At 45.1% G+C, this 12,199-nt stretch overlaps 1 protein-coding gene across 6 annotated transcripts in view; it reads right to left on the reverse strand.

Moving 5' to 3' along the window:
* ATXN7L1 (ataxin 7 like 1) overlaps window positions 1-10,459 on the reverse strand; it is a 97,544-nt gene extending 87,085 nt beyond the window's left edge. For 4 of the 6 annotated variants that reach the window (XM_085513480.1, XM_015887115.3, XM_015887191.3 and 1 more), the window contains exons 1-2: window positions 10,181-10,459; window positions 9,681-9,749 (exon numbers count right to left, since the gene is read on the reverse strand). In XM_085513480.1, the coding sequence (XP_085369606.1) occupies window positions 9,681-9,749; window positions 10,181-10,295 (184 nt within the window). In that variant the 5' untranslated portion in view covers window positions 10,296-10,459. The remainder of the gene's footprint in view (window positions 1-9,680; window positions 9,750-10,180) is intronic. The other 2 variants (XM_015848206.3, XM_085513521.1) reach the window with 2 other exon arrangements.
* Between the last annotated feature and the right edge of the window lie 1,740 nt (window positions 10,460-12,199).

Genomic DNA, 12,199 nt, shown 5'->3' on the forward strand with positions numbered 1-12,199 from the left:
ACCCTCTTTCACACCACTAATTTTTTTGTTCATTTTGCTTCTACCTTTGAAGTGTTTTGCTTTCTTCTTCCTAGGATGAGGTTCAGCTCCACCAATCCTGAAACCATGCTCATTTTACATACCGTTCCCTTTGTTTTATTCCTGTCTGTCCTAGAATTTGCAGTGGAAAAGGAAACCAGTCTGGAAATGAGGTTACTGCACATTTTCTCCCTCTTTCCTCGCTGCTTACTAAGCTGTGCCATTCCTCCAGTTGAGATGAACCCACACCTGCAATTTCAGCCTTTTCTCCTCCTACTTTTGACTCACTCCTCGAATCTTTTCTCTTGTATCCATTTCTACCTCTACAATAGAATGCAAATATTTATTCCACAAGAAAGCCAGAAAAAAATAATAATCATGTCACATTCCCCCTTCCCACTCCCTTTCCCTTCCCTTCCTTGCAGCTCTCCCTTCTTCCTCATACCACAGATATGAAACACATATGTTAAAATTCTCACATCACACTATTCCTCACTCTTCCTTTGCTGTTTTTCTGCTCAACTTCTCTTTCTCCTCTTGCTCTGACACATCAGCTGGACAGCCAACCAGCATTTCCTCTGCTTGGAAACTTACCTCTGATCCCTTTCTTCTCTAACTACACTGATTCTTTTTCTATCCTTCTCTCACCTCTGAGCTCTTATGAACTGTTTAATGGCAAATTACACTTGCAATGTCTCTCTGACTCCAGCCCCAACTCCCTCCAGTTATACCTTGTAAAGCAATGCAAATATTCCCACTAAAGTATCTAGAAATCACTTACTATTGCAACATCACCGCTCCCATCCTCCATAACCCATGGGTGCCTTTCACCAAAATTAAATGCATTTCTTTTTACAAAGAATTCTAGCTTTCCTCATATCCACAACTCTGCTTTCTCCCCATATCAACTCCTTTGCAGGTCACTGAAAAGCTCCTCATTCCTGCTTCATCTTTTCTTAGGGTTCCTGAGAGACAACATTTGCACTTTCCTTCTGCTTGGGAATTTCACCCCCACACTCAGCTCCTTACGACACAGGTCTCAAACAGAGTAGATTTATTCTCTAAACAAAATATCTCAGCCTATCTTTCTGATGCCTCTTGTCACTGAAGAGCGGTCAGCTTCAGCTCAACACAGATAGATCGCAACTTAGATCTCACCTCCCCCACCCTCTTATTTCTATCCCCGACTTCCCTTCTTGATCACTGCGGACAGCATCATCATCTTGTCCATCATTCAGATATGAAATACTACATCATCTTTGATAATAACTTCTCTCTCAATCCATTCATTCACACTTTGTCTGTATCTGATTCCTCCTGTCTTGTATCCTTAGAACAAATTCTTCTCTCAACACCTTCAAAGCTAAAGATTTGTCCTTTGCCTCATTATACTAAATAAGATTTTCTTCTTTTTTTGTCTCAGTGAACATTATCCTGAATAATCACACTGTTTCAAAAGTTATTTTTTCTGTTTTGTGATGCTGTCTGTTATTCTCACTATGTTCATCTATGCACAATCAAACATTGCACATTTCAAACATTGGGATCAATTTATCTTTGCTTTTCAGGTATCTATTTCACCTCAGCTATACTTCCCCCATCCTACCTGCCAAGGCATCATTTGCTTACATATCCAGTTGGCTCATGATGTCAGTATCCATTTACCAGGTTTACAACAACCAGTCTGTATTTTCATTCATGTTCCTACCTGCTGTAGGGAGCCTGCTTTGGCAAGGGGGTTGGACTCGATGATGTCTAGAGGTCCCTTCCAACCCCTACAATTCTGTGATTCAGATTCCACGCCCAAATAAAGACACCTTCCAAGCACTTGCAAAACTACTTCACTGCCCTTTAAACATCACCTGAAAGCTTTCCTTGCGCTGCTCTAAGAAAATCATGCTTACTAGGCTAGTAGTGTACATAGGCTACTATCTACCACGCTGAGCAACTAAGCAGTTTTGTTTACCAACACAAGAACTCCTGTTTTGTCATACATTAAAAATTAGTTTTCTGTAGCACAAAGATTTCCCAACAAACACATGCATATGCACACATCCCCTGTCCCTGTGCTGCTACCACATTCAGTAACATCTAGTCCCTGAAGGGGCTGCTGGATCTTGCAAATAATAATTGTCCCTTCCTAATCATGGCAGTAACAGATGAATTACTTACATTCATCCAGATCATTGTCCTCCAGCTGACTCCATTATCAGCCCCAAACAAACAAGGTTTTGGATCTGTCAATGCTTATTGCGGTGACATGGCTCCAACAAACTTTTCTATACTAAATCATCAGTAGCATCCCATCTCAGTGAGGTGTGACTAAAAGCAGCTTAATAAGTGGAGACACTAACTCTCACCTGACCATCGATCTGGTCTGCACAACCACAAACAGCCAGACAAAAGGTGACTTGAGGACAGAACACCTATCAGAGATTCAAGAATAAACACGTGATGATTTATATTTCTTATATTAGCACTGTCCAGTGCAAATACAGCTTCCAGTTCCCAGAGTCCCTGCCCCCTCATGTCTAGTCCCCTGCAGTAGAAGAGGAAGAATGACTGGTCAGAAACATCAAATGCTGTACCAGAAAAAAATACATAAACAGAACAAAGAAAAGAGCACAGCAAAGATCCCCACACGGAATCAAACACCATGAAGTCTTACCCTCTGACAGTCATTCTTACATCTCAGTGTTTCTTCCTCAGCCCTTCTCTCACTTCTGCCGAACACCTGCTCCAAGTAAACGGAAGGGGAAGCCAGCCTAACCCCCCTGTGTGCTGTATGCAGCTCTGTCACAATACAACTGCTTCCGTTTCACACGACTCAGAGGGAGTCTGGGGTTAAGTGAAACTGCACTAGGCACAAACTGGTACCAGCAGTAATACAGAATCTACAACTTCTGTCTTCAAGTTCTTTGCCACTTCTGGCTGACACTCTTTTGGATCTGGGAAAAAAACACATCTTTGTTCCCTAGACACTACACATTTTGTACATACATGGACATTAACAGCAGAACTCAGTAAGACTCAACAACTCCAAAGTCTTAGTGCTACCAAGAGTACAAGGAGAAAGTCAAGTTGTGCTTCAGGTCTGTATTATTAACATAACATACAGAAACATGAAAAGAAATTGCTGAACAATAATTACGGCATTTCAGAAGAAAGGAAGACATCTCTAATTCCGGTGAGTGCAAGACTGAGAGTAATCACCAAGTCCACATCACCAACAATATCAGTAGCTTTCAAGCGTATTTTTGTTAATAAGCCATGCAACAAATTATACCACTGCCTTAAAATCATCAATACCAACCACAGAAAGTGGACCAGAAAGAAAAATGAGATAAATGATGCATACAGTAGTTGGTTTTCTTTTGTCTCATTTCTGTCCTAAGTAACAGTGCTCGATTCCACCTTCAATTCGAGTTAGTTCAGATAACTGCAAATTACTACAATAAAAACTGGATTATTATACCCACACAGGGTCTATCTTCCTCACCCAGATCAAGAACCAAAGACTTCTTCCTACAGACGTGCTGAGAGATCTCTGTCAATAACCCTTACTGTTTCATTACAGCATTAATCACAGTTCTTTCAGCGTATGTTTCTGGCTTCACCTGGCACCCTGCACCACTACCTCCCGAATCTGCTTTTTCAAGGACAAGCCAAAGAGCATCTCTGCCAAGCTGAAGCTAGAAGACAGAGGGATCCAGTAACTTGACATTAATCCATACCCATGTAAACTGAACATCTTCTTTGCTAGTTATTCAAAAATCATTCTTAGTAACAAGTTGTCATGGCATTTAATATTAGAGTGGAATTAATTCCTTAAGAAACACTACATACTCCTTTTTGTATCTATATATTACTTTCACTGAAAGTGAACGTACTTAGTAATGCATATAGCATTATAAATCTAAACTTTCACTGGGACTACCAGAAATTCAAGCCTTCTGCCCACAGGACTCCAGTGATCCATAACTTAAAATGCGGTCTAAACACATTCCCTACAGGGTCTTCCACTGCTCCCATCTGACATACCTCAGCCTTTGTTAAATGGCCAACATCTTTCGCCCCAGAGGTAAAACAGAACCTGATAATGTCTCCATTTTTAATTACTGAGGAACAAAAGGCCCATTTCAAGGAAATTACTCCAACTGAGAGGCAATGTTTCAATTCTCATGCAGTCCCTCCTTACAGTAGTAACCCAAATTTCATCTATGAACTATTAACCCCATACAGAGTGGGATCTATAAGGAAACACAGTGCTTCTCAGACAAAATTAGATACAGGTGACTTCACTTTCTGTGATGACAACAGGACTTGGGGTCATTTCTCTTGCTCTCAAGTCCTATGATAAGTTACTATGAGCAGGTATGTCAGAATGAGACTTCTAGTGGCAGTGCTGTCAGTGGACAGAAAACCACACGTATTTTCCCCCTTGATATACAAAAGACATACCTCAAACCAGAGGAGGACTAAGCTCTTCAGAGTAACTCTCGGACAAATACTGGGAAAACTATCTCCTGAACTCCAACAAGACACACACCACCTACCCAAATCACAATTCTTGAAGAAGTCATTTAGAGAACAAGAGTTTTAGATATATATTCTAACATAATAAAATCCTGATTCAAAACACTGAATATCTGATCAGAGAGCATTCTCATTGCTCTGCTCTTTTTACCAAGGGTCAGGATGACAAGCTTAGGAACATGCTTCAGCTTCACAGTTACGTAGGTATCTTCTGAGAGCTGAACTATAATTATCACTGCATTTCTGGGCACTATCATACATAAGGTTCCATTCTTCCTCCATAGCCAGTCCTCAAGACACAATAAGTGAGGCTACAGCCACAGCCTGGAGCCACTCCACTCTACTTGCAGAAGCTATCCAAAAAAGGGGAAAAGAATTGAGTCAGATATCATATACTGATCCGGAATTTAAACACCAGAATGCATACAATTCAAACCCACTGTCATTTCTCATCCTGAAGAAAAATCCCATTGGGACCTTTGCTCATTATTCTTATTTCCCGCATAAAGGTAAGAACAGTAAGAGAAAGTTTCTCTTGCCAGCAGCCATAGTTTTGTATCCTGACAGTCCTCAGGTCGTTCACTTGCCAAGCTCCACCTGAACGTTGCAGCTGTTTAAGAACTAGTATCTCTGGAAGACCTTATTAGCTAGCAGGGAAGAGATTTAAAATTAGACAGCATCAACTCCTCTATTTTGCCCACTGTAAAAACAAAAACAAACAAAAAACCCAAACCACCAGCTATGGTAAGGTGATCTAAATCCATTCACCTCTCCCTTCTGGGGCACATGGTTACCATTTCCTTCCCTCTCAGCCCTCACCGACATTCCTCTCTGCCACAAAAAAAAAAAAGGTAAAAGATGAGGAAATAAAAGCAAAAGTTTTATTCTACGGTTTTTGTTTGAAATGTTTTTAAAGGAGACGGAACCATCCACAAACCACTAGGAAACAAACTAAAATTAAAATAATTATTAAAAATAATCAACTCCAAACCCCATGCTTACATTAACCAGCTGTTTTTGTCGTCCCTTCTTTCACAATATCCTCATAAATAATTTTAGTCTTCTTCCTCATTTCTCATACAAAACAATGCTGTATGCTACATCCTTTTTCTGTACAGAAGTGCCCCCTACCACCTCCCGACCTCCTTAGCTTCTTATTTTGTTCCATGAAGAATAAACACATCAAGATGCTTTTCTGAAGAACAAAATCCTGAAAGCAAAAGTAATCAGTATCCTCTTAGATTTGTTCTGACGGTACCAGAGCATTTAGCAAGTAACTTTCCATCAGATACTCATACAAAAAGTCAAAAAACAATTATTGGAAAACCAATAGATTTTAAGCTCTAGTTTGCATATATGTGCTTCAAGTAAAACTGTCATTTTTGGAGCTATACAAATATCATATAGAAAATCTCAAATTCTAACGCAAAAACCAGAAAAACAGAATAGAGCCATTTTTATATGACACCCCTAACGCTAAACAACGAGTCCGAATGGTTACTGAAAAGATTATCTAAGACAAAACACACACACCATCAGATTGAAACCTCAATAATACAAACCCAGTGAACTGAAAAAATGAAGTTAACTATGACACCAAGTACCCAGATACAGATCTAAATCCCACAGGTCACATCTACCTCTGCCATAGTTAAGGAAGATGCACAGGGTATCTTTTGCTCCTTTACAGGCAGTGTCTGCCAAGAAATAGTCCCAGCACTTAATCCCTGCACATTTGCTAAACTGATTATACATGCATATTAATAAAGAGCTCTGTATGTAAGGAAAAAAATTACATTCTTCTACTATTTTCTTAAATGTATAAAGTAGAACATATGCCTTCAAAATTAATCTAAAATCAGGCACAGGTTATCACCAGTAATGAAATATCACAGTATCTGTCTTAAGCTTGCAGTTATGGTACAGGACACAAACTGCCAAATAAATACAGACTCCCTTTGCTATGTATGCAATCTGTAAGAAGATCTTCAATTCTTCAAATATGCCATTCAACTTCTTAAAAATTCAACATCAATTCCAAATGCTGCTCCAGTTCTGATAACCCCTCTTCTAACTAAGCTGGTTGGCTGGTAGTGATTTGTCACATAAGTTACACAATACTGGTTCAGCTTCCTGATTAGATAAGCAGATAAAGTTGGGTTGGTTTTGGTGTTGGCTTTTATTGTGGCATGTACATTTATGCATCATATTTTGCATTTTCTGTGAACGCTTGCAACTTTGTAATCCTCTCTCCACAAATCTACACTCCAATAGAAGTCAACCATGGACAAGTCGCGTTCACTGAAGGAAAACTCAAAGTATTAGCATGCAAAAAGCAATTCTGTCTACAAAACTGAACAACAAACGTTCAGGAAATTTCTCTTCTTGGTGTTGCCTCTATAACTACTGCTTAATAAAGAAAAGCAATGAGACATCTTTCTGCGTTGTTATTTCTTTCCTAAAGATGGGCATGGTGCACACAACCTCAGTGCACCTCCTGTGTCAAACAGCACAGCCGGACTGTGACCCAACAGCCCACAGATGAGCCAGAAGTACACACCATCGGGTGGAAATCCAGCAACTCGTTTCCAAACTGTCACTGGGTCCCCAGCCAGGCTGCAGAAGGAGGAAGAGCAGCCCATCACCCAAACAGCCCATCACCCTAACCACAGTAGTACACAGCCAGAGAGGAGGCAGCAACGCAGGGTAGAAGCCGGTTGGAAGTAGTTTGACATCAGGTTCTACCATACCAACATGTGTCACCTTGTCATGGTCTGGAGGTGATCACTGTCTTCCCCTTCCCACATCATCCTCCCTACAAACAGTTCCAGTAATTTATAAAGGGCAGGCCACATAAATGTGGTCATATAAACAAAAGCTAACAAAACTCAGACGAACGTTAAAAGAAGCATGACGAGACCAGATTTTACATTGCCTTATTGAACAGGACCGGTACTATTAATTCTTGAAGTCCTGTCCATCTGTTACCTTACACACAAAGTCTGATTTTTGCAAGGCATCACTCACAATCTCCTGGCACTGCAAACAGCATCGACTGCCTACTCAAACCTGTGAGATTGCAAAGCAGAAACGATTTGAGTTTGACATTAAGACCTACCAGGACCACAGCCCATGTCTACTAACAAACCCAACAAAAAATGTCAACATCACACAGAACATAATGTGCAAGACCCCAGTAAGTGCACGAGTGATTCCACAAATATGCCAGCAATGCTTTTTGGGAAACAATCTAACTCTTCACATTTTTCCGCACCTTTATTGCTAAGGACAGCAGGGCTCAAGCAGGATCTACAGTGGGTGTTCAGACACACGGGTGGGTGTGGTGGAAGCACCTGTGTTAACAGAGCGTTCAGGTGAACATGGGAGAAGTATTTCAACACATACTCATTTATTGGAACTTTATGAAAGTTCTAAGTGATCCAAAGCAAGTTGCTACAAGGAAACAAAACAATTCCTACAGCTTTTTATTTGCTAAACGCAACAGTATTTTGTCAGCTTTTTTGTTTGTTTTAAACCATTCTGCAATGCAAGCCCCATAGAAGCAATAAGTAGTTCACACCTGTCACTATCAGTGATGACATTACACGTTTGAAATAATTTTTCTGGAGAGCAAGTTCAACTAGATCTCTCTTAATGGAGCCCGTGAACTCCCCAAAAACCAATAAAGGACTACAGCTCACCCCGTACACCGAACTGTTCTAGGAAATGATTTGCATATGGGTATGACTAAGGAGCAGTGATGCTCTTCGATCTCTACCTCTCAAATAACACCACAACAAGAATTTGTGCTCTAGGATTTCTAGGTACAAAGCCAAGCAAAATAGTGGAGTTCCAGCAGGTAAGAATCAAGACAGAAACACAATCAAGCCTGGTATCTCCATCAATGCCTGTCAAAGTGGGGGTTCTACGTTATTCTTAATTTATCGTTATTTAATGCATATTCCATGTGATTCTATCACACAGATTTACTTCACTAATTAATTCATTCATTTTCAAGAGTCTGTTTATAGAACATAATATTCATTTAAGCTGCTGAGGTGCTCAAACTTAAATACGCGTGTAAAGGCAACAATACAATACCAAGAACCTTTGAACCATTTCAGAATATCTATTCTGGTATGACAGGTGACGGTGGGATTTCTCTCAGCACCAGGAAGTCACACAGAAGTCAATCTATGCTGGACCCCTAATAAGGAACCAATTTCACAAGTATTTATCATGATGCCTGCAAGCACGTAGCGCTTCCTTAACAGAACAGAGTGAGCAGAACACCACACAAGAGCACGTCCCAAACCATCCCACCAGGTGCACTAGATGTTCCTCCAGCGCAATTTCAACAGTGCACATCACCAACAAGATGTGTCAGAGTGATTTACCTGTGCTGCCCAGAGTTCTTCCTCCAGCAGCTGACCGAACTAAGCCAAGCATGGCCTATGGGCAGGCATCATCAGTGTGGAATTTGCCTGTCCATACTTATGGTACCAGAGAACCCTCTGACCCAAGCGACCTATTGCATTGCGTTTTACACAATACACATCACTTAGCCTACTGTAAAGCAACGTCAGATGTTGGCTATTCAGTTGACTGCAAGTCACGTCCAGCAACAAGAATTAAAGAATAAAATGCAACTTGGCCTAAAGAGAACGCAACGATCATAAGGGACTGCTTCAGCAAACCAAATGCTCTTTGAGAATGTAAGTGTATATTAAAATACGACATAAGAGTTATCTGCCATGACACAGGGCTTGATCTGCTCATCTTCACATAGAAGCACGCGAAGCATTACATTGAGAAGGGACAGAGTCCTCAGCAGAAATCCAACATGGCCCCAACAGAGCCATACATTCCCTTAGGATGACCCTGTCCCCCCTGTTGCCTTAGGATGACCCCGTCCCCCCTGTTGCCTTAGGATGACCCTGTCCCCTCTGTTGCCTTAGGATGACCCTGTTCCCTTACACACCTGCCACTTGCACACACCTCTGTGCCCACACCTCACATCACACCAACACCGCCACATCCACCTGCCCGACACCGGGCACTGCGGGGCCGCCTGCCACGGCCAGCCACCACCGACAGGTAGGGCGATGCGCCGGCCCCGCGCTCACCTTCTTTATTGAGCCTCATCACCTCCCTGCTTTTCGCACCCTCCTTTCCAGTCTCTTCCAGATCTGCACCTGCACAGGAGGAGAGGCACAGTCAGGAGCCGAGGCCCGAGGTGTGCACGCATTGTTCGGCGCGGAGGAGAGGTGAGGAGGTGCGCGGCTCGGCGCTCTGGGGCCCCCCCTTCCCTCCGCTTCCTTCCCCTCCCCGCAGCCGCTCCGCTCCGCGCATCCTCCCCCTCGCCCCCTTCCCCCACCGCGGCTCCGGCCCAGCGGCGCAGCCCGCTCTGCGGGGCCGGGCCCGCTCCTTCCTCCCGCACACACGGCACCGGGGCCCGGCGCGTCAGCTGAGCGCCCGGGGGGGGGCGGCACCTCCCGCGGCGCGGCCCGGCCCGGCCCGTGGGGGGCAGCGCGGGGTGTGGGTCGGCCGTGCCCCGGGCCGTGCGTGCGCTGCGGGGATGGGAGCGTTGCGCCGAGCCGAGCCGCGGGCCGGTCCCTGCCCTTACTGTGCGGGGGGGCGGCGCCGTGCGCGTGCGGGGGGGCGGCCTCCCGCACCCAGGCGGCCCAGGGCTGGCCCAGGAACGCCTCGGGACTGGGCACGGGCCGCTCCAGGGCCGCCATGGCGCCGCGCCTGCTCCTGCCTCCTTGTTGCTTTTCCCGTTTCCTTCGGCGGCGGCGGCGGCGAGCGAGCGAGCGAGACACGGGATTCGAGAACGCCGCACGTCATCCTCGGGACGTTCCGCCGCCCACACGGGGGTAGTGTCAGCCCCTGCTCCCTATCAGATCGGGCTCCCCGCCGCACAGCGCGCATGCCCGCGCCCCCCGCGCCTGCGCGCCGCGCCCCGCGACGCCGCCGTTCCCCGTTCCCCGGCCTGCAGCCCGGCACTACGCCCGGCACAACGCCCCCCGCCCGGCACGGATCAACGCGCGGTGCGGAGCGGAGCGAGGCCGTGGCGGAGCAGCGCCAAGGGAGGCAGCCGCCGGCCCGGCGCCCCGCAGTAAGTCCCCGGGACGCCTCTCGGCATCGCGGCCCCGCGGCGGCCCGGAGCGGGGCACGGGGCCGCCCTCCCCCGGCCGCCTCCACAGCCATTTTGTTGTCCGAGCGCCGCTCGGGCCGTGGTCGCGTGTGGGCAAATGGTCTCGGTGGTGCTGGGCTGTGTGTGGGCTGCGGCGCTCGGCAGAGCTCCGGTCCCGGCCCTCTCAGGTAATGCCGAGGTCTGGTCTCGCTGCCTGCAAGACACGGGACCCACGCGTGCTTCTTATTTTAGGCCTGTGTCATTGTTGGCTCAGTGCTTCACTAAGGTAAGAGCAGAAAATGTGCATCTGTGAAAAACACACACCCGTGGAAAAGATACGACTCGATAAATCAAATTCACGTGAAGGAATTACGGCATTAACCTAATGCTCACACCTATAAAGCCACACACAAACACTGCTGAAGGTTACACAGCATTTCAGCAGCCCTGCTGAGGACACACGTAGCATCGCTCCTGCTGCTGGTCAGGGCTGTGGGCAGTGGGGTGCCCAGCCCTATGTCTGGGGGTGCTGAGGGCCTCCTGCCATCCCTTCCCCACTACCTTCCCCCTCCAGCCCCCAGTTAAAACCCTTTGTCACCATTTCCATTCCAACTCACTGTGAGTTATGGGACAGTGCTGAAACAGAGCATATTCTAGACTAAAACATAAAATGGCATGTAGTGCTGGCTTAAGGGTTGCAGCAGTGGCCAGAGAGGCAGGACAAGAGCTGCTGAAGGCAGCAAAGCAGCCTAGAGAAGGGTATGTGATACTAAAGCCTAAGACAGACTTAAGTACTTCTCTTACTATTTTATGGAGACTGGGCTCTTGCAGCACTAAAATGGATAAACGTTTTGGGCAAAGGACAAACACCCTTTGCCTCATATATGTTGTTAACAGACAGTATTGGATACAGGCAGCGTTCACACTCCACCTCTTCCAAAAAGTGGCTGGAATACGCAAGCCCCATCACTAATATCTGGAGGCAAGCCTAAAATCTTTCATACCATATGGCCTGGCCAGAGTGCCTCCAGTCATGTAACACTAGCTGCAAGAAATGACAGGAAAACAATTAAAACAATCAAAGAAGCAGAGAGCTCGCCAATGTTTGCCTCAAAAGAAAACCAGTCAGTCGCTGCAGGCTTGTTAGCAACCAGCGTGGAACAGGCACGAGGTGTACGACCTTAGGTACATTACACATGGAACTTCCAGCAGCAGGAAGAGTGGTTGTGCTGTGATAGAAAGCCCTGGTGAGATCTATCCTAGGTACAATTCTAGTCAACAGTTTAAATTAAACTTCTCACAAAAAAAGTATAGAAGCATTATCGAAATGATCAGAGGAATGAAAAGTCTGTCATATGAGAAAAACCTGACTTAGTCTAGTGAAATTCATCTGGAAATGGATATGATTTATATTTTTAATTATGAGAACACATAATCAGCTGCAGTGAAGAAAAATAAAAAGAACAAATAGGCATAAACTGTTTATGCTGAGATTGAAAATTGGAAGGT

This window comes from Coturnix japonica, chromosome 1 (genome assembly GCF_054131305.1).
Source record: "Coturnix japonica strain WE chromosome 1, WE-NBRP24, whole genome shotgun sequence".
Lineage (NCBI taxonomy): Eukaryota > Metazoa > Chordata > Aves > Galliformes > Phasianidae > Coturnix > Coturnix japonica.